The sequence below is a fragment of the Carcharodon carcharias genome, chromosome 3 (assembly GCF_017639515.1).
Source record: "Carcharodon carcharias isolate sCarCar2 chromosome 3, sCarCar2.pri, whole genome shotgun sequence".
NCBI classification, from domain to species: domain Eukaryota; kingdom Metazoa; phylum Chordata; class Chondrichthyes; order Lamniformes; family Lamnidae; genus Carcharodon; species Carcharodon carcharias.
The window spans coordinates 97,835,663-97,857,067 of NC_054469.1; the positions used below are offsets into that span (position 1 = coordinate 97,835,663).

Below are 21,405 nucleotides of genomic sequence, written 5' to 3' on the forward strand. Positions count from 1 at the left end.
AATTCATATAACAAATATCTTCTACATTACATGAAGCTGTAAAAAAGGTGAGAGAATAGTTGCAAAAGTGATCAATTGATTGCTTATCCAGGGATAGGTAATCTTAAGCCATAGATCTCACCAGTAAAAGTACTTGAGGTCTGCCAATCAACGCCAGAATTGTAGAGAGTTTTCTCTTTGTGCCGCCACTGAATGTTTTCACTAATTTATTGACATGTGAGGTCAGGGACAAGCGATGAGCAAGATCATGAATATGCTGCAATACCAACAAAGAACAAAACACTGTGTTAATTAAACTTTATGCCAATCAGAGTTGGGACAAGTATTATTGTGTCTAATGTCAAAAATCAGATATGTTAAGGGATTAAAAGACATGGCCCACGCAAACTCAAATTGTTAAACCAGGTTACATCTTGTATCCCCTAACTGGGCTGCTCCTCCTTCTATCAGGGTCTCTGGCAGCAGTCTCCTGTGTATGATTTTAATGCTTGGGTAACTACTTCCTGCTGACTTCTTGGCAATTTTGGTGGACAAGCAACATGCTAATGAGGTCCATCACACTTGGTAGTTAAAACGAAAGACCTTTATGCCTAAAATGATCAGCCTGGAATATTTCTGGCTTCTTTGCAGGTAAAAGTTTTACTGAATTAATTTACTTGCATTGCTTTGGGATATTAATTTTGCCTCACAGTAAAATACAGGTTGGATTTCATACTGCTGAAGAAAACACACACTTAAATTGTTTCATGCATGTCAGGATCTTGAAATACAGACACTTAAGCAGTTTGATTACGCCACCATACAGCAACCTATTTGATGATAATACTCTCATACTGCTTCATAAAAAGTATGAATAACAGCATTAAGTCAGTAGGTTTCCACATTTCCACTATCATTGTGCAAATCAGATGTTTAACGAAAATGATTCCTCACAATTTGAATTTATTGCACAAAATAAGTAATAAGGATATTAATTAAACTTTGATCTAAAATTAGCATGTAAAGGCTCACTAGCTTCCAGTCATTGCAAAATGTAATCTAATTGCATCAACTCATTTTTTAGCAAAGAACATCTTGAACTTAATTAGACCAATGGATCTTAAAGGAAACCTCAGATTCAATTAGTTGACATATTTGATAATGGGCTTCATACTGGAACTCGACGATAATAATTATGTTTTTAATTGTATTTTTGCATCAGATTAAAGCTTCAATGGAATCTTAATTTCTAAATATATATATAAAAATAAACATGTCTATATAGTATATATACACACACAGAAAACCTTAGTCAAAGAACATTCCTAAGTGACTTACGGTCATCTCACATTGACCACCTGAGGGGTAACTATGGATTAATTGAAACAGCTTTGTTTAAAATTCTCAATAAAGGCATTGGATTTAGTGTGAGATTTCACGTACATATATTTTCTTCAAATTCATTCACAGGATGTGGGCTTCGCTGGCTGGGCCAACACTTATTGCCCATCCCTAATTGTCCACGAGAAACTGTTGGTGAGCTGCCTTCTTGAATCGCTGTAGGTACACCCACAGTGCTGTTAGGAAGGGAGTTCCAGGATTTTGACCCAGCGACAGTGAAGGAACAGCGATATATTTCCAAGACAGGATGGTGAGTTACTTGGAGGGGAACTTCCAGTGGTGATGTTTGCATCTATCTCCTGCCCTTGTCCTTCTAGGTGGGAGTAGTCATGGGTTTGGAAGGTGCTGTTGAAGTAACCTTGGTGAATTCCTGTAGTGCATCTTGTAGGTGGTACACACTGCTGCTATTGTGCATCGGTGCTGGAGGGAGTGAATGTTTGTGGATGTGGTGCCAATCAAGTAGGCCACTTTGTCCTGGACGGTGTCGAGCTTCTTGAGTGTTGTGGAAGCTGTACTCATTCAGGCAAGTGGAGAGTACTCCATCACATTCCTGACTTGTGCCTCGTAGATGGTGGACAGGCTTTGGGGAGTCAGGAGCTGAGTTACTCATCGCACAATTCTTAGTCTCTGACCTGCTCTTGTAGTCACAGTATTTACATGGCTAGTTCAGTTCAGTTTCCAGTCAATGTTAACCCTCAAGACGTTCATAGTGGGGAATTCAGTGATGGTGATGCTATTGAACATCAAGGGATGATGGTTGGATTCTCTCATGTTGGAGATGGCCATTGCCTGACACTTCAGTGGCACGAATGTTACTTGCCACTTGTCAGCCCAAGCCTGGGTATTGTCCAGATCTTGCTGCATTTGGACATGAGCTGCTTCAGTATCTGAGGGGTCGTGAAAGGTGCTGAACATTGTGCAATCAACAGTGAACATCCCCACTTATGACCTTATGATGGAAGGAAGGTCATTGATGAAGCAGCTGAAGATGGTTGGGCCTAGGACACTACCCTGAGGAACCCCTGCAGTGATGTTCTGGAGCTGAGATCACTGACCCCCAACTACCACAACCATCTTCCTTTGTGCTAGGTATGACTCCATCCAGCGGAGATTTTTCCCCGATTCTCAATGACTCCAGTTTTGCTAGGGCTCCATGATGCCACACTCGGTCAAATGCTGCCTTGATGTCAAGGACAGTCACTCTCAACTCACTTTGGCAGTTCAGCTCTTTTGTTCATGATTGAACCAAGGCTGTAATGAGGTCAGGAGCTGAGTGGCCCTGGAGGAACCCAAACTGGGCATCAGTGAGCAGGTTACTGCTAAGCAAGTGCCGCTTGATAGCACTGTTGATGACCCCTTCCATTACTTTACTGATGATCGAGAGTAGACTGATGGTGCTGTAATTGGCCAGGTTGTATTCGTCCTGTTTTTTGTGTACAGGACATGCCTGGGCAATTTTCGACATAATCAGGTAGATGCCAGTGTTGTAGCTGTACTGGAACAGCTTGGCTAGGGGCGTGGCAAGTTCTGGAGCACAAGCCTTCAGTACTATTGCCAGGGTATTGTCAGGGCCCATAGCGTTTGCAGCATCCAGTGCCTTCAGCCATTTCTTGATATCACATGGAGTGAATCAAAATGGCTGAAGACTGGCATCTGCTATGCTGGGGACCTCTGGAGGAGGCTAGGATGGATCATCCACTCGACACTTCTGGCTGAAGACTTATTTTTTGCACTACTGTGCTGGGCTCCTCCGTCATTGAGGATGGGGATATTTGTGGAGCCTCTTCCCCCAGTGAGTTGTTTAATTATCCACCACCATTCACGACTGGATGTGGCAGGATTGCAGAGCTTAGACCTGATACGTTGATTACGGGATCGCTTAGCTCTGTCTATCACTTGTTGCTTATGCTGTTTGACATGCAAGTAGTCCTGTTATAGCTTCACTAGCTAGACACCTCATTTTTAGGTATGCCTGGTGCTGCTTCTGGCATGCCCTCCTCCACTCTTCATTGATCCCCTGGCTTGGTGGTAATGGTAGAGCGGGGAATATGCCGGGGCATGAGGTTACAGATTGTGTTCATGTACAATTCTGCTGCTGTTAATGGCCCACAGTCCCTCATGGATGCACAATCTTGAGCTGCTAGATCTGTTTGAAATCTATCCCATTTAGCATGGTGGTAGTGTCACGATGGAGGGTATCCTCAATGTGAAGGCGGACATCGTCTCCACAATGACTGTGCTGTGGTCATTCCTACCGATACTGACATGGACAGATGCATCTGTGGCAAGTAGTATAGTGAGGATGAGGTCAGTTTTTTCCTCTTGTTGATTCTCTCACCACCTGCCAGTCCAGCAGCTATGCCATTTATGACTTGGCCAGCTTGGTCAGTAGTGGTGTACCAAGCCACTCTCGGTGATAAACATTGAAGTCCCCCAGGCCCGCACCCTTGCCACCCTCAGTGCTTCCTCCAAGTGATGTTCAACATGGAGGAGCACTGATTCATCAGCTGAGGGAGGGCGGTACGTGGTAATCAGCAGGAGGTTTCCTTGCCCATGTTTGACCTGATGCCATGAGACTTCATGGGGTCCGGAGTTGATGTTGAGGACTCCCAGGGCAACTCCCTCCCGGCTGTACACCACTGTGCCGCCACCTTTGCTGGGTCTGTCCTGCTGGTGCAATAGGACATACCTAGGGATGGTGATGGTGGAGTCTGGGAGATTGTGGAGCCTCCTCCTCCAGTGACTTGTTTAGTTGTCCACCACCATTCATGACTGGATGTGGCAACAGGTTTCCTGCATATACATATATATAAGGACACCAGGTTTGGCACTATTATTAAAGTTGATGGCAGTCGACTTCATTGCTTTAATTTAATAATATAGTTAATCCAGGCATAACAGAAAATGCCAATGGATGAGATGTTAAATGGCACTGAAAACATCAGTGCAGATATGTTATTCTAGAAGTTGACAAAATTGTTGCAGGGAATGCAACGGCAAGCCTGGTCAGGAGATTCATTGACACGAGATAATAAAGGGTTGACCAGGAAGGAGCATGATCCAGGGCTAAAAATGAAAGGCTGATATCACAAAATAAACGTCTCAGCATGCACCCCTCTCCTAGAAACTGCTTTGTCAGCCTTCAACAATTCAGTTGTAAGTGCACCCCTACCTGGATCTCATATTATACATTTTGCAGATTGTCCACACTCTTTTGCATGAATACATGTAAATGCTGTCAGTGAACATGGATATAGTTGTAACTAGTTTAATGCTACTTCATTCAGTACCTGCAGCTATTCATGACAAGAAGCTCAATTCTGCAAACTCAATCCATAATGGTATAATTTGGACACTAAAGGGGAATGGAAGACATTCCTGATCACTTCTAGCAGCCTCATGGTTTAATTATGAAGTGCGTACTTAAGACCAGGGGAGAGCTGAGAAATTTTATTAGAGTAGATAGCTCCACAGAAAAATCAGCAAATAAACAGGCAAAACAGGCTATATGATCCTGAATTCTACAAATATAGAAGGATTTACTGTGACTCACTTTCTTGATCATCTCTTCGGGCATTCCACGGATTCTGGAATAGTAGTACATGTGCTCCCAACCAGTCAAGAGATCATCCAGGGCATCATACTGGGGACAGTATCCAATCAGAGTCCCATCAATATCCGCATTTATGATGTCTTGTTCAGACCTAGTAATAAAGCAGAGAACATGCCCACACTGAATACGCTGTGTGCAGAAAAAGACATCACATACTCTCAGCTGATTAATAGCATGGATTTGTCTGAAACCCAAAACATAAGTTTTGGAAGCAACACACATACCATAGCCAAGGTAAAAGTCAGACAGAATAAGTCTGTTTGCATTTTGCTATGAAGAAAATAGGAACAATCTCATCTTGTAGTAACAATCAGGTTGCATGTTAGATTGCAGATGTAATTATCCCAAACAGTTATGCTGTCCTAGTCCTTAATCAGGAAACAAAGTACATCTTAGAAAGGAAAAAAAAAATCAGCCACAAACAGCTATTGTGCCATATAACATGCCTTACATTGATTAGATTTGGGACAAGATTGACAGCTGCATTAGAGCAGCCTCAGGCACAATACATGATTTTTGGGAAGCAAATGTACATCCTTGTGCTAGGTGTCAGTGCTATGAAAAGGAATACATCACTAAACCACAAAGCACTATAAGATCAGAGGTATCAGCTAGGCAGGTGCAGAATAAAGCTCTCTATCTTCTGTGCCAGTAATTTAACTTAAACTCAAACTGAGAGAGCACTTCTGACTGTACCATTATAATCTCTAAGTAAGAGAGGGGAGGCTGTAGCATAGTGGTAATGTCACTGGATGAGTAATCCAGAGTCCAAGGCTAATGGTCTTGGGACACAGATTCAAAGCCACCACAGCAACTGGTGGAATTCAATTCATAAATCTGGAATTAAAAAGCTAGTCTCAGTAACAGTGACCAAGAAGCCATCACCTATTGTCGTAAAAACCCATCCTCTCTGAAGGGAAGGATATCTGCTGGTCTTACTCAATCTGGGCTACATGTGACTCCAGGCCACACCAATGTGGTTGACTCTTAAATGCCCCGTGAAATGGTTTAACAAGCCACCCAGTTGTATGAAACTGCTACAAAGTCAAAAAGGAATGAAACTAGATGGACCATCCAGCATTGAGCAAAACAGTGGAAACAAGGACACCACACCCAGCCCTGTTGACCTGTCAATGCTGCAAAGTCCTCCTTACTAACATCTCTGGGCTTGTGCCAAAATTGAGAGAACTGTCCAACAGACTATTCAAACAAAAGCCTGACATAGTTATACTCACCAAATCATACTTTACAGACAATATCCATCACCCTGCCTGGGTATGTCCTGTCCCACCGGCAGGACAGACTGACCAGAAGTTTTGGTATACAGTCAGAAGGAAGTTGCCTTGCAAGTCCTGAATATTGATTGTGGAAGTCTCATGGCATCAGGTCCAACATGGGCAAGGAAACCTCTTGCTGATAACCACCTACTGCAACCCCTGAGCTGATGAATCAGTGCCAGTTCATGTTGAACACCAATTAGAAGAAGCACTGAGGGTGGCAAGGGCACAGAATGCACTCCGGGTGTGAGATTCAATGTTCATCACCTAGAGTGGATTGGTAGCATCTCTGCTGACAGAGCTGGCCAAGTCTTGATGAACACAGCTGCTAGGCTGGGTGTGCAGCAAGTGGTGGGAAACAAACAAGAGGGAAAAACCTACTTGACCTCATCGTCACCAATTTACGTGCCGTAGATACATTGGTAGGAATGATCAATGCACAGTCCTTGTCCCATCTTCATATTGAGAATACCCGCCATCTTATTGTGTGGCACTAAATGGGATAGATTTAGAACAGGTCTAGCAACTCAAAACTGGGCATCCATGTGACCAGCAGCAGCAGCAGAATTGTATACAACCATAATCTGTAACCTCATGGCCTGGCATATCCAGTGGGGAAGTTCGTTGATGATTGCATAATGTTTAGGCACCCATTCACAACTCCTTAGATACTGAAGCAGTCCATGTCCAAATGCAGCTGGACTTGGACAATACCCAGCCTTGGGCTGACAAGTGGCAAATAACATTCACATCACACAAGTGTCAGGCAATTCCCATCTCCAACAAGAGAGAATGCAACCATCACCCCTTGATGCTCAATGGCATTACCATCACTGAATCCCGCACTATCAACATCCTGGGGGTTATCGTTGAGTAAAAACTGAACTGGACTAGCCATATAAATATTATGGCTACAAGAGCAGGTCAGAGGCTAGGAATCATGCGACAAGTAACCCACCTCCAGACTCCCCAAAGCCTGTCCACCATTTACAAGGCACAAGTCAGGAGTGTGATGGAATATTCTCCACTTGCCTGGATGAGTGCAGCTCGCAGAACACTCAAGAAGCTCGACACTGTCCAGGACAAAGTAGCCCACTTGATTGGCACCACATTCACATTCACTCCCTCTACCACTGACGCATAGTAGCAGCAGTGTGTACCATCTACAAGATGCACTGCAGGAATGCACCAAGGTTCCTTCAACAGCATCTTCCAAACACACGACCAGTACCATCTAGAAGGACAAGGACAGCAGATTGATGGGAACACCACCACCTGGAAGTTCCCCTCCAAGTCAGTCACCATCCTGACTTGGAAATATATCGCTGCAACTTCACTGTCGCTGGGTCAAAATCTTGGAACTCCCTTTCTAACAGCAATGTGGGTGTACCTACACCACATGGACTGCAGCGGTTCAAGAAGGCAACTCACCATCACCACCTTCTCATGGGCAACTAGGGATGGGCAATAAATGTTGGCCCAGCCAGCGAAGCCCACATCCCGTTAATGAATAAAAAAATCCCCCACTCTATCATTACCATCAAACTGGGGTACCAACCCTGGCTCAATGAAGAGTGCAGCAAGGCATGCCAGGAGCAGCACCAGGCATACCTAAAAATGAGGTGTCAACCTGGTGAAGCTAAAACACAGGACTACTTACATGCCAAATGGCAAAACAGCACACCATAGGCTATAGGCAGAATTAAGTGATCCCAATGGATCTGATGTAAGCTTTGCAGTCCTGCCATACCCAGTCATCAATGGTGGTGAAAAATTGAACAACTAACAGGAGGAGACGGCTCCATAAATATCCACATCCTCAAAGATGGGAGAGCCCAGCATACTAGTGCAAAGTACAAGGCTGAAGAATTTGCAACCAGAAGTGCTGAGTGGATGATCCATCACGGCCTCCTTCTGATGACCCCAGCATCACAGATGCCAGCCTTCAGCCAATTCGATTCACTCCAAGTGATATCAAGAAATTGGCTGAAGGCACTGGATATTGCAAAGGCTATGGGTCCGGACAGCATCCTGGCATTATTGTGTGAAGTTTTGGTCTCCTTACCTGAGGAAGGATGTACTTGCTATAGAGGGAGTGCAGCGAAGGTTTACCCAACTGATTCCTGGGATGGCGGGACTGACATATGAAGAGAGATTGAGTTGATTAGGATTATATTCACTGGAGTTCAGAAGAATGAGGGGGGATCTCATAGAAACCTATAAAATTCTAACAGGACTAGACAGGGTAGATGCAGGAAGGATGTTCCCGATGGTGGGGGAGTCCAGAACCAGGAGTCACAGTCTGAGGATATGGGGTAGCCCATTTAGGACTGAAATGAGGAGTAATTTCTTTATCCAGAGAGTGGTGAGCCTGTGGAATTCGTTACCACAGAAAGTAGTTGAGATCAAAACATTGTATGCTTTCAAGAAGGAGTTAGATATAGCTCTTGGGGTGAAAGGGATCAAAGGTTGTGGGGAGAAGGACGGAGCAGGCTATTGAGTTGGATGATCAGCCATGATCATAATGAATGGTGGAGCAGGCTCGAAGGGCCGAATGGCCTACTCCTGCTGCTAGTTTCTATGTTTCTATTAGTACTAAGGACCTGTGCTTCAGAACATGTTGCGCCCCTATCAAGCTGTTCCAGTACAGCTACAACATTAGCATCTATCCAGCAATGAAGAAAATTGCCCGGGTATGTCCTGTCCACAAAAAGCAGGCCAAATCTTACCCATCCAATTACCTCCCCATCAGTCTACTCTTGATCATCAGCACTGTGTATTTATAGGCCACCTTTAGCCTAATGAAACTTCTTGAGCCACTTCACAAGTGTACTGTCAAGCAAAATTTGACAGCAAGCCACATAAGTCAATATTGAGGCAAATGAACAAAAGTATGGTCAAAGAGGTCGGTTTTAAGCAGCATATTAAAGAGAAAATAAGGGGACAGAGGTGGAGAGGCATGGGAGTGGGGATTGCCAGAACTTAGGACCTAAGCAATTGAAGACAGGGCCACTGATGGTGAAGCAATTATAATTGGGAATGCTCAAGAGGCCAGGAATGAATGAGTGAAGGTATCTCAGAAGGTTATGGTGCTGGACAGATTACAGAAATAGGGAGGGCTAAGGCCATGGTAGAATTTGAAAACAAGAATTTTAAATTTGAGGCACAGCTTAACCAGGAGCCAATATAGGTCAGCAAGCACCGTGGTGATGGGTGAACAGGACTTGACGTATGTAAGGACATGAGCAGCAGAGTTTTTGATTACCTCAAGTTTGTGGAGGATAGAATGTGGCAGGCTGGCCAGTAGTGCATAAAATAGTCGGGTCTTGAGGTGACAAAAGTACGGATGAGGGTTTCAGCTGCTGATGAGCAGAGGCAGTGGCGGAGTCAGGCAAGGTTACCTGAATAGAGAGAACCTTAACATATCAGTTAACATGGGAACCAGGAAGGAAAGATGAGTGGCCAGCAGTTTAGTGGAAATAGGGTCGAGCGAGCAGCAGATGGTCTTATGGGCAAGGTAAGCTTGGAGTGGGTATGAGAAGAAATAGGAAAGAAAATAGTGAAAGATTAAAGTTCCCCCTACCCTGAACTTGTAAGGGATTTGGCCCAATGGGTTAGGGGAAAGGAGGGAAGTGGCAGAGGCAGCAGATCAAATGGTCTCAATTCTAGTGACAAGCTTATGAGGTCCTCACACTTATAGTTGGAGGTAAGAGTGGAGGTGACAAGGGAAAAGGGTTTAAGAAGATTTTTTGCAGTAGAGAAAATAAGCCAGGGGTTATCTTTGCACTCCAGGATGAACCTGGAATAGTGAACAGTTTTAGTAGACTGGAACAGGACCCAATAGTGTTTTATGTGGTCCAGCCAGATCTGGAGTTAATGGCTAAGCCAGTTTTCCACCAAGTCAGTTTAAGTCTCAGAAATGAGGGCTGTACCAAGGGTAATGGCCAGGGTGAGAAAGAGTAATGGTTTTTTTGGGGACTATGGAATCAAAGATGAACGTGCAGTATGGTTTGGACATGGAAGGGGTTGTGGATGTAGAATGATATAAGGAAGTGATTAGAGATGGCCTTATCTGTGATTGATACAATGTCAGAAGCAAGGCCATGTGAATTGACAAGACCAAGGGGTGGTTGTAAGTATGAGCTGAGGAGTTTACATGGTGGGTGGGGGTGTGGGGAGTGGGGTGTGGTGTAGGGGATAAGAGGCTAGTGAACTCAGAAGAAATAGAGCATGATGAGTTAAGATGGAGGTTGAAACCATGGACAATAAGAGATCACACAGTGCAGAGGCTGAAGGAGGAAATCAGTGAAGGCATCTTGGTGAGAAATTTTTTATGGCACAATACATAGATGGGCAATAAAGAACGAGGATGACAATGTACTAATACATGGCACCGCTCAGTTGCTAGTTGTATTCTGAGTAAAGGAAGGCAAATGCAAGAACAATGGAAAGCTTCAGAAATGCTGATAGGAAATTATTTATAAAGGAATAAAATGGATAAAATATCATTATTTTTGAAAAGTGCAAACAAAACTGTGGCTCTTGACTTCAACGTTATAACACAAAATTAATCATTAGTGAAAGCATGAATTACATAGATCATACATAACAGAAGAGGTTTACTGAGCAATAGTCATCTAATTTTAAGGCATGAAGATGCCAGGCCCAGAGAAACTGACAGGCTATTTAATTACCCTGAAGCGGTCCTGATAATTGCATGTCCTGAAGATGGTCCTATGTCTCCCGTCAGCATCTTGAATGTCGTGGTTTTCCCAGCCCCATTCACACCAAGGAGTCCAAAACACTAATATATACATAAAAAAAGAACTTACTAGAATTTAAAATGGAGAAGTATTGGTATGTAGAGTTCAGGAACAAATAGTGAAGATCCACATGCACAATTCCACTGAACTAAATATGGTTCAAATAAATGCATCCTTTATGGAACTATATCCAGGTTGCTGTTCATTTCCCTATGTTCCTCCCCAGGCCAGGACTACAATTCCTGGTTGACAGCTCTTAAGTTTTCTCCTTTATGCAACTTGAAGTGCTTAGATCTCATTTATCAGTAGAAGACTTCAGGAAACAATCCTTGTTACCATCTTGAAATTTTAGGCCATGCAAAGGGCATACAGCAGAGATGTAGCATATGTGATATGGAAGTGCTTGTCACCATATTCCACTATATGTTAGAAGATCTCCTCTGCATGTATAGACTGCTATTAGATCAATTCCTCTAAACGTGGTTAAAAATCAAAGAAGTCAAGGGTTTAGGTGAAAAGACAATTTACAGAATAGCGAACCTGGGAGGCAGGTGCTTGTTGTGTACTTATATTGATCCAGAACTAGATTTGGAATCAAGTCAGCACACACACTGGTCCTGTGCGACCTCATAATCCTTTCAAAAGAGTTATTGCAAAAAGGTTAACACTCAGGTCAATTTCATCTGTGCATTATCAAGGGGAACCTTAAAATGTTTCTTTGAAATTCTGTTGACCTCTACTTTAATGAAGATATTAGTTCACTAAATGCCTTCCCGAAAATAGCATATAAATTAACTCTATATGAACGTTTTAATGGCATCATTACCACTACTGCACTGTCTCACTTAATTCAAACAGCATCATAATACAAATTCCTTCTACTTCTGGCATAGAGGAAATTTAGTAATTCCACTGGGTAAAATAAACCTGAATTAAAATATTTAAACATTGAACTTAGTAGCAGGCTAGAGGAGTTTTCACAAAATTGACAATCTGAGTTCAACAATTTTAGATTGTAGCATCTGGCCCATTTTTCCGCATTTTGTTTGCTGGTTTTGTTTGTTTTCTATCTTGCTTCACTCCTTTTCTTTTTGTCTTTGCTGTCATATTAAAGCTGTTTATGAATCTGCCATTCACACTTATTTCTTTCATTCCTTTAGTTGTCCCATTAATACTCCTATTGGCACGATCAACACTTCTGTCATTTAATCTCTCCTGCCTTATACTCTAACACAGTCCATCCCTTTTATTCTTTTAACCCCTCTCCTTCTTTCACTTGCTTAAAAGCTGTTACATCTCTAACTTTTCCCTGTTCTGATAAAAGCGAATTGACATGGAGATGGGAGTGGAGGCTGGAAGTAGGGAAAATAAGGTGGAACCTCGTTGAGATGGCTCCCCGACACATCCCTGTGAAGATTCCCAGGGGCAGCTTGGGATGTGGATTGGCTTCCTGGAAGCCAATTTAACTAATTAAGCTCCCAATTAGCAGTGATGTTTTGGGCTTACTAGCATTTTGTTTGCAGCAGAGTGGCACTCCCTGACACATGGAGTGGCTGCCAACTCAATGGAAGGGGTCATCAGTGGCTGGGGGTCATCAGAACTGGAGGCTGCAGGAGGAAAGGTTGCCCCCATAGCCCCAACAATCCCCATGGAGGGTTTCCCCTTCCATTCCGCAAGTCCTGGCGCCTTCCCTCTTTTAGAATCTTTCACTATTTTTATCCCTCCGAGGGGGCCTCCATTTTGAGATGCTCTCACATACTCAGACATGCCTCAGCAGTGTCCTCAGCAGTGTCCACCTCTCCTAGTGGGGCCACTGAGGCTCTAGGGCAGTTGGCTATTTGACTGATGTGGCAGTATTGGGAGTCTCCTGCTACCCCTAATAGGATGCCGAGCACAGAGGCTGTTGTATAGGAGACTGCCTCTGAGTAAATGGCTCCACTGGTCTGGCTCCTGGCAAGTGCAGGCTCGGGTCCCCCATTTGGCCTGACGCCAGAGTCCAGAAGCCTGCAGGAATTGCCTGCCCATTAACTCTGCTTCTCTCCCCGCAGATACTGCTAGACCTGCTGACTATTCCCAGTGTTTTCTTTTTGTAAATTAAATTAACTTGCAGCTTCTTAACAACGTTACTGGAACTAAACAATGCTAAATAAAATTAACATTTTTCTGTACCTCTCCTGTAGGTATCCCTACAGTGACTCCTTTTACAGCACTAACTTTCTTGTTTAAGATCTGGAAGCATTTCTTTAGGTTGTGAATCTGTAAAATGTCATTGTTTGCTCCTCCATTCAAAACCCGTTCACGTTCTTCTCTCACATCATTATCCTCGTCACCGGTTGTATCATGCAGGAGATCCTTGTAGCTGAAAATTTAAGTAAAACTGTCAAAACATCTTTTGCATTTTACTTGGTAAGACTAATATAAACATACTTAGTTTTTCTTTACTAAAACAGCATTAATTGCAAATGTTACACCCTTGTTCAAAAAGGGGTTTGAGGACAAGCCTCCAGCATCTACAGGCCAGTTAGTTTAATCTCGGTTGTGGGTGAACTTTTAGAAAAGATAATTTGAGACAAAACTTACAGTCCTTTGCACAAGTGCAGGTTAATTAAAGAAGCCCAGCATGGATATGTTAAGAGCAAATCATGGTTAACCAACTTGCTTGAGTTTTTTGGTGAGGTAACAGAGAGACTAGATGAGAGTTGGTGTGATGTACATGGACTTCCAAAAGGCATTTAATAATGTGCCAGACAACAAACTTGTGAGCAAAGTTAGAGCAAATGGAATAAAAGGAACAGTTGTATGGATACAATTGGCTGAGTGACAGGAAACCAAAAGTCATGGTGAATGGTTCTTTTTTGGACTGGAGGAAGGTTTGTAGTGGGGTTCCCCAAGTGTCACTGCTGGATTCCCGGTTTGTCTTAATGTACATCAATGACCTAGACTTACGCCTACTGGCAAAATTTAAAAATATGAGAATGACAAAACTTGGAAGTATTGTGAACTGTGAGGAGGAAAGTGTTAAACTTCAAAAGAATGTGGACAGGTTGGTGGAATGAGTGGACAAGTGGCAGGTGAAATTTATTGCAGAGAAGTGTGAAGTGAAGGATGGGCATATATAAAGGGTACAAATCCGAAGGAAGTAGAGGGACCTGGGGGTATATGTGCACAAATCATTGAAGGTGGTAGGGCATGTTTAAAAAAGACATGGGACCTTCAACTTTATCAATAGGGCATAGAGAACAAAAGCAAGGAGGTTATGATAAACCTGTGCAAAAAAAAAAATTCTCAACTGAAGTATTGTGTCCAGTTCTGGGCGCCACACTTTATGAAGGATGGGAAGGTATTGGAGAGGGTGCATAAAAAATTCACGAGATTGGTTCCAAGGATCAGGAATTTCAGTTATGTAGATAGATTGCTGAAAATTGGTTTATTGTCCTTCGAGAGAGAGAGAGAGAGAGAGAGAGAGGAGTTTTGATAGAGGTATTTAAAATCTTGAGAGATATGGACAGAGTAGATAAAGAGAAACAGTTCCCATTGATGGAAGCATCGAGAACCAGAGTACACTGATTTAAAGTGAGTGGCAAAAGAAACAGTGGCTTTTATTATGCAGTGAGTAGTCAGGATATGAAATATACTGCCTGAGTGCATTGTGAAGGTAGATTCAAGTGGCTTTTAAAACATAATGAGATCACTATCTGTGGATGAAAACTTTGCAGGGCTAAAAATGGCAGCAGTGTGGCACTAGTTGGATTGCTTTTGTAAAGAGCTGGCACAGGCACGATAGGCCTAATGGCCTCTTACTGTGGTGCAACCATTCTATTATTCTATGATTAAAGATTTAAAGCCAGTTAAATAATAGTTTACCATTGTAATTTGAAACTGCTCACAGAAGCAAATGCCCAAAAAAGGGTGGCATTTAAACCGTTAAACATCTGCACATACAATGAGCAAATACAGGCATCCTAAAGCAAAGATTCCAATGCTTTGACTGCTACAACTGAGTTCTGCAGTTTGGCCGTGAGCTGTCTCCAGATTTGCAGTAATTCCTTGCATGCTACACAACTATGTTACTTTGAAGGGTGGATCCTTGCAACTGCCACAGGAGAAAGTAGTGCTGTCATGCAGGAGAAGGTGAAGGAGGTGAGAAAAGGGATAAGTCCAAGCATGAGCAGTGCTTCTAACTGCCAGAAATGTAAGACAATACACGACTGAGGAGAAATGCTCCTAACCAAACTCCCTCTAGGCACCACACCTTCAGTCCCGCCAGTTCCACCTTCTTCTGAATGACTTCTAACAATATTACCTCATGAGTCTTCCTCCTACATTACTAAGGGTATGAAGACCAACATCACTACCAAAAAAGTCTCTCTACTTCATATTCTGCACATTGTGGATTCATCTATATTTTTCCTTCCCTTGCTATTTAATTGAAATTATCTGAGTGCAATCTTTTCCTGACTGCTGTCTGTGTTTGTTTTCCTATTCTACTGCTCCTACAAGATGGTTCTCCTGTTGTAGGAGCATTGGAGGTGGAAGGCTGCTGATGATTCACTGAGAATATTTGAGATTGCTTTGGTTGGTGATATTGAGCAGCTCTGGGTCTGAGCAGATTGCTGTGTCTCAGCACTGACCAAGGCTATCTGAGCCAGCTGACTATGTGAAACTAACATAGGCATTGGGTCAGAGGTTGATAGGGGAGCAGGTGTGCTGCCATGCTGAGAGAAGACAGCATGAGCTTCTCAAATGGAGCCAATGCGACCATAAAGCAGCTGTGCCTCCACACTCACACTGCTCTGTGTGAGAATGAAGTAACGTAGTGATGTTCTGGAAATCCATATCAGCCTTCCTGTGCATGCTTTCCTTCATAAATAGAAAGAATAATAAAATACTCTAACCCAAATGATGATTGCAGCAGTCTGAGTTGCCAGCAAAAATGTCAGTACTGTCACCAGAGGCTCCTTTATTGTGGGCCTCACCGTAGTATTCACAGAAATAACCATTTTATTCATGGTTTACTAACATTGACTCTGTTTAAGACCTGAAGGCTGCCTTTAAATACATATATACATGCCTATATACAAACATATAAATTAGGAGGAGACCCATAGAACCTCCTCCGCCATTCAATAAGATCATGGTTGATCTAATTGTGGCCTCAACGCCACATTCCACCTACCCCCAATAACTTTTGACTTCCTTGCTAGACAAGAATCCATCTATCTCGACCTTAAAAATACTCATTGGCCCTGCCTCCACCGATCTCCAGGGAAGACAATTCCAAAGACTCACGACCCTCTAAGAGAAAAAAAATTCTTCTCATCTCCATCACAAAGGGAAGATCCCTTATTTTTAAACTGTGTCCCCTAGTTCTGGTTTCTCCCACAAGGGGAAACATCCTTTCAGTATCCACCCTGTTAAGCCCCCTCATGATCTTATATGTTTGAATAAGACCACCTCACATTCTTCTCAACTCCAGTGGATACAGCTTCAGGAAAACCTGATGTTCAAGCCCCTGATGAGGGGAGATGCCAATCATTAGCAGACTAGCACCAGCTTGCCCTTGACCAATTATTTTTGTTGATTGTGGCCACATGGTTAGACACAGTGTTGATTCTTGACCTAAAAGCAAGCCCATATATATTTCTATATTGCTGTAGCTGGGAAGGGTTTTTTTGTGAAGAATTAAAGGAAGCAGTAGAAATTTAAGACTAGATGAATAAACCTAATTAGTTTAGAGGGAGCTTAGACATAATTTCTTATCAAAGATTAAATAAATAGGATAAAGGTCACAACAGAATAGGCTCACTAGGTTAGTTGGTCTGAAGAAGGAGCTGGCTTAATGAAACAAAAGTCAAACTTAATTGTGTACATTCTTATCCTTTAGGTTTGCTTCTTACAGGTTTTTATTTTTAAGTGTCTTGCTAAAAATTAAGAAAGGAGCCAAAGAACCATCTCACCTGAGCTTGTGTAGCAAATTTCCTTGGAATAGGAGACGAATTGTGATGAAGAGGCATCCCTCGAGGGTTATCGCCACAAAGACCCAGCCAAGGAAGTCCATCTCAAATGGACTCACATAGGAGTTAACTCCAAAACCCTGGGTGAGGTCAAATTTTAACTGATTGTAGGATAGTTCTATCAACCCAAAGGACAGGCAGAACTGTGGGAAAATGATGAAGACCCAGCGAAGTACACTGTAAACTTTCAATAGTTGCTGATGGAGATGGAAAGAAAACATAGACATTAGGTCTAGAATTAAAATGTTTGTCTTGACAGCACATTCAGTAGTTAGCCTATTCCCAAACTTACTTGAGTTTAACCAACACCATCCCTATCTTAATCCTTTTTATATTAATTGCTTATTGTCATTAAATCTTTATGCTCTTGAAATTTAAATTTTTTCTGATGCTATGGGCGGAATCGTCCTAGATTTGCACTAAGTGTAGTAGTGAGCATGTAAAAAGATGTCTTACCTGCCAGCCCCAGTGGCAGGTTTTCTCGCCGTGTCATCCCATTTCCACCTCATTAGTTACGCAGCCACAGGAAAAATGTCATCTCCTTGGCAGTCAGCATCCAATTTTCCCACCATGCCATTACCTCACCATTTTCACATTCCGGGTGCCGTATTTAAACTCCAGCCATAGTCCCATACCCTCATTCTGGCTGCAGGAGGCCCATCAGTCTCACCACTCCAGCTTTGGGGGGCAGTGGCAGAGGTGGTCACTGCCAATGCTGCACACAAGAGGTTAGCCATCCAGTATGGTAAACAGATGAATGATCTCATCCATGCCGCCAGGGTAAGGGCAACCATCGCTTCACTCTAAACTCACACAGTGCCAAGGCCATCCACATTCACTGGCATCTCACACACTGCTAGCTCAAGGGACATCACCACTCACTCCCTCAGACACACCCTCACATTTCCATCTGGCCCCATTTCCTCTAGAGACTGCCTCTTCAGCTCTCACCATCTTGAAACTATGTGCACAGATCAACATGTGCCCCACACACACCCTGGGATTACCCCCTTCCCCAGTACAGTTCTTGCTTGCCTCAAGCTACTTCTCCCCCTTCCCCAAACAAACCCTAGCCCTGTGGCATTTGAAAAAGCACCCCGACCTTACGGCTAGTCTGGTAGGTAGGAACCTGCTTAGTGAGCCTCCCAAAAAATGATGTGGTTCTGCCTGCAAAGCCTGGCACTGATGACCATGAGTGCTGCCTGAAGCAAGGTAGGCAAACAAACCTCGAATTCCCGAGCAAAGTGCAGCTCGCCAGGTGCACATCACTTGTGTATATTTGTGAAACATGTCGGTGTGCAATCACGCCAACATGCTTGGATGATCCAGCGTGGGGGGGGGATGATTCTGGCGACCTGGGCTTGTAATGACATGCTAAAGTATTGAAATTAGGTTCCCCACATGATGCAGTGGGAAACACGGCCGCCATTGACAGGTGAAGCTGATGATCGCAAACTGGTTTCACGAAGGCGTAAATGTGATTTTTGGCCTTCGCACCATATTGTCCACTCACACTGGCCATGACGCCCACTGACAACAGGATCGAATATTTCTGTGCTGTCCCTTTTGGAGATGTACTCTGTTCTATGCTGGGCTGATTTAACAAATAGCTGGAAGCTATAACAGGAAAATTAAGGTTGGTATTCCAGAAGGATGGAATCAGAATGCTGAAAGGATTCTTCATCCTAACCCATCTTGCATGTTATGCTAATTACATTTTAAATGTTCATAGTTTCATTTTACCTGTTTATTGAGCATAATGGAAGACATTTCATTGATGTATGAGGCTGATAATGTTTGCTTATGCTCAATTTTAGATACATTATTGAGCTGCAGTATTACACTGTTTACAGGTTTGTCCCATACCAGACCTAAGTCTGAGCTTCAACAGTTTAGCTCTCTCTATACCATAATTTTCGTTTTCTATTCTCCTTTGAAACAATTCTGATAACTTATAAGACAAAGCATCAAAATCAAGAGCTAAAGACAAGGCTTAATTATATGAGCTAGTATACTTATGGATTAAGTTAAGACATAAATAATTCCTTACTTTGTCAGAAATCAATTTAGTCTAGCACAATTTTTTCCAAAAACATACAAGTTAGAGATTATTTTGGGGTTGCTTACCACTTTGCTGGATAATAGTGCGAGAAAACGAGGAAGATAGACTGCCAGGATAGTGCAGAGACCCAGCACTAAGTTAATTGCAACATATGTGATAAAAGCTGCATCTGGACTGGAGAAGAACCTTGACAGCAGATACATCCAGGGTATGGTGGCAAATCTGAAAGACAGATAGAAGAACAGGGCAGATGAGCAAGCAGAAAAAACAACATAAATCCAACTTTTTGTAATTTCATATTAATGAAATTGCCATTCACAGATTATTTATACTTTGGTCCTCTTAAAATCCTTTTAAATTCTGTCTCTTTCTGTCTAACTTACCTCTGAGGTTCAGAGTACCAAAATCGCATGGCCCTAAAAATTCATAGGGTGGCAATCTCAATATATGTGCTGAAATGTGCCGGCCCACACCTCCACTGTTGATCCCATTGAAGAGACTGAAAAGTCCGGCTGAAAAGTCCTGGGCTGGGATAAGGTTGGGGAATGGGGGCATGAGGTATCCCCACCAGAAGAAATTTACAATGGAAGACAATTTAAAACTTCAAAAAAGGAAACTGGCTGTCCAAATCATTGGCATTTAGGTATAGGCCCCAATTCTGCCCCTTAGCTGACCAGTGTGTTGTTAATGACATTTTTTCCGATTTGTCGCCTCTCTCCTGTCTAAGTGGAAATGCAGAAGGCCCCCAATGTCAAGGCTCTCAACGTGATTGGCTGATGTAATAACAGAGCACTTTCCAGAAATCATACTAGGGCAGATACTGCAAGGCTCTGCACCTGTTACAAAGTCAGTCTGGATGTGACCCTGGCTTACGGTATAGGTCCTATTGTGTTAAGCCCTATTTTCAATCTGCAGTTGTAACTTATCAAGGCTCCATTTCTGAAGCAGAGCTTAGTAAGTCTTCTTAATTATTTTTTTTCTTATCTTGACCAGAGGGATTTATCCTAAGAGTCACAGCCTAGACATGTTCAAAGAATTGTAAGATAGCAACAAGGTATGGCCAAAACACATCAATTAGCAAAAATTATATTAAAGAATTCATATGTCATGTAGAAGTTTGATTTTTATAGTAAAAGCAACTGGCTATCAACTGATTACATTTTTGGTTGTCATAGTTTTTTTTACAAAAACACATTTGGCTGACGGAAATTTGCAATGGAAGGATTTTCTGTTGGTTGTGAATAAAAACAATATTTTAAAATGATTCTACCTAAACAATAGCAGTGTCTGAGAAAGCAACAGGTTTTGTGAAATCCCCAAGAGTTCACAGAAAGAAAGAACATGTTTATATTGTTCCTTCCATGACCTTAGGATGTTGCAAAGCACCTCAGCCAAATAAATACATTTTAAGTATTAGAACTGTTAGAACATAGGGAAATGCAATGGATAACTTGGTCAAAATGAGACTCCACAAACAACAATGAGCTAAATGAATAGATAAATTGTTCAAGTGATGTTAGTTGAGGATTAAATATTTGCCAGGACACCTGGAGGACTCTTCTGCTCTTTTTTGAAAAATGCTGTGTGAGTTTTTATGTCCCAAACGGATATCAAGTTTAACCTCTCATCCCAAAGCCAGCACCGCTGATTGTGCAGCACTCCCTCAGTACTGCACTGATATTCAGCCTAGATTATATGCTCAAGTCTCTAGAATGAGGCTTGAACCCTAAAACATCTGTTTCAGAGGCCACACGAATGCCACTAAGCAAAGGTTGATTCATATTGAGTTATGCTTCAGGGGAATGGATTACACTGGTTCATATGAGCACTTTTCAAAGGTACTATTGGCCCCTTTAAATCAATATTGCTACCATTGCAGTAGATTAGGACACACAGGATGGACAAGAACTTAGTGCGCATCCATTTTTGGACACAGGGATCATGTCAAAATCCTGGGGGTTACCATTGACCAGAAACAGAACTGGACTAGCCATATAAATGTCTTGGCTACAAGAGCAGGTCAGAGACTAGGAATCCTGTGGCGAGTAACTCACCTCCTAACTCCCCAAAACCTGTCCACCATCTACAAGGCACAAGTCAGGAGTGTGATGGAATACTCTCCACTTGCCTGAATGAGTGCAGCAGCCACAACACTCAAGAAGCTTGACACCATCTAGGACAAAGCAGCCCACTCGATTGGCACCCCTTCCACAAATATCCCCTCCCTCCACCACTGCCAAACAGTGGCAGCAGTGAGTACCATCTATAAGATGCACTGCAGAAACTCATCAAGGCT

The 21,405-nt window shown here is 42.7% G+C and overlaps 1 protein-coding gene across 1 annotated transcript in view; it reads right to left on the reverse strand.

Annotated features, from left to right (window-relative positions):
* Window positions 1–21,405, reverse strand: part of LOC121276590 (ATP-binding cassette sub-family A member 13-like) — a 242,695-nt gene that overhangs the window by 19,765 nt on the left and 201,525 nt on the right. The window contains exons 35-40 of the mRNA XM_041185175.1: window positions 19,175–19,331; window positions 16,991–17,244; window positions 13,203–13,392; window positions 10,965–11,074; window positions 4,934–5,084; window positions 122–256 (exon numbers count right to left, since the gene is read on the reverse strand). Coding sequence (XP_041041109.1) covers window positions 122–256; window positions 4,934–5,084; window positions 10,965–11,074; window positions 13,203–13,392; window positions 16,991–17,244; window positions 19,175–19,331 — 997 coding nt within the window. The remainder of the gene's footprint in view (window positions 1–121; window positions 257–4,933; window positions 5,085–10,964; window positions 11,075–13,202; window positions 13,393–16,990; window positions 17,245–19,174; window positions 19,332–21,405) is intronic.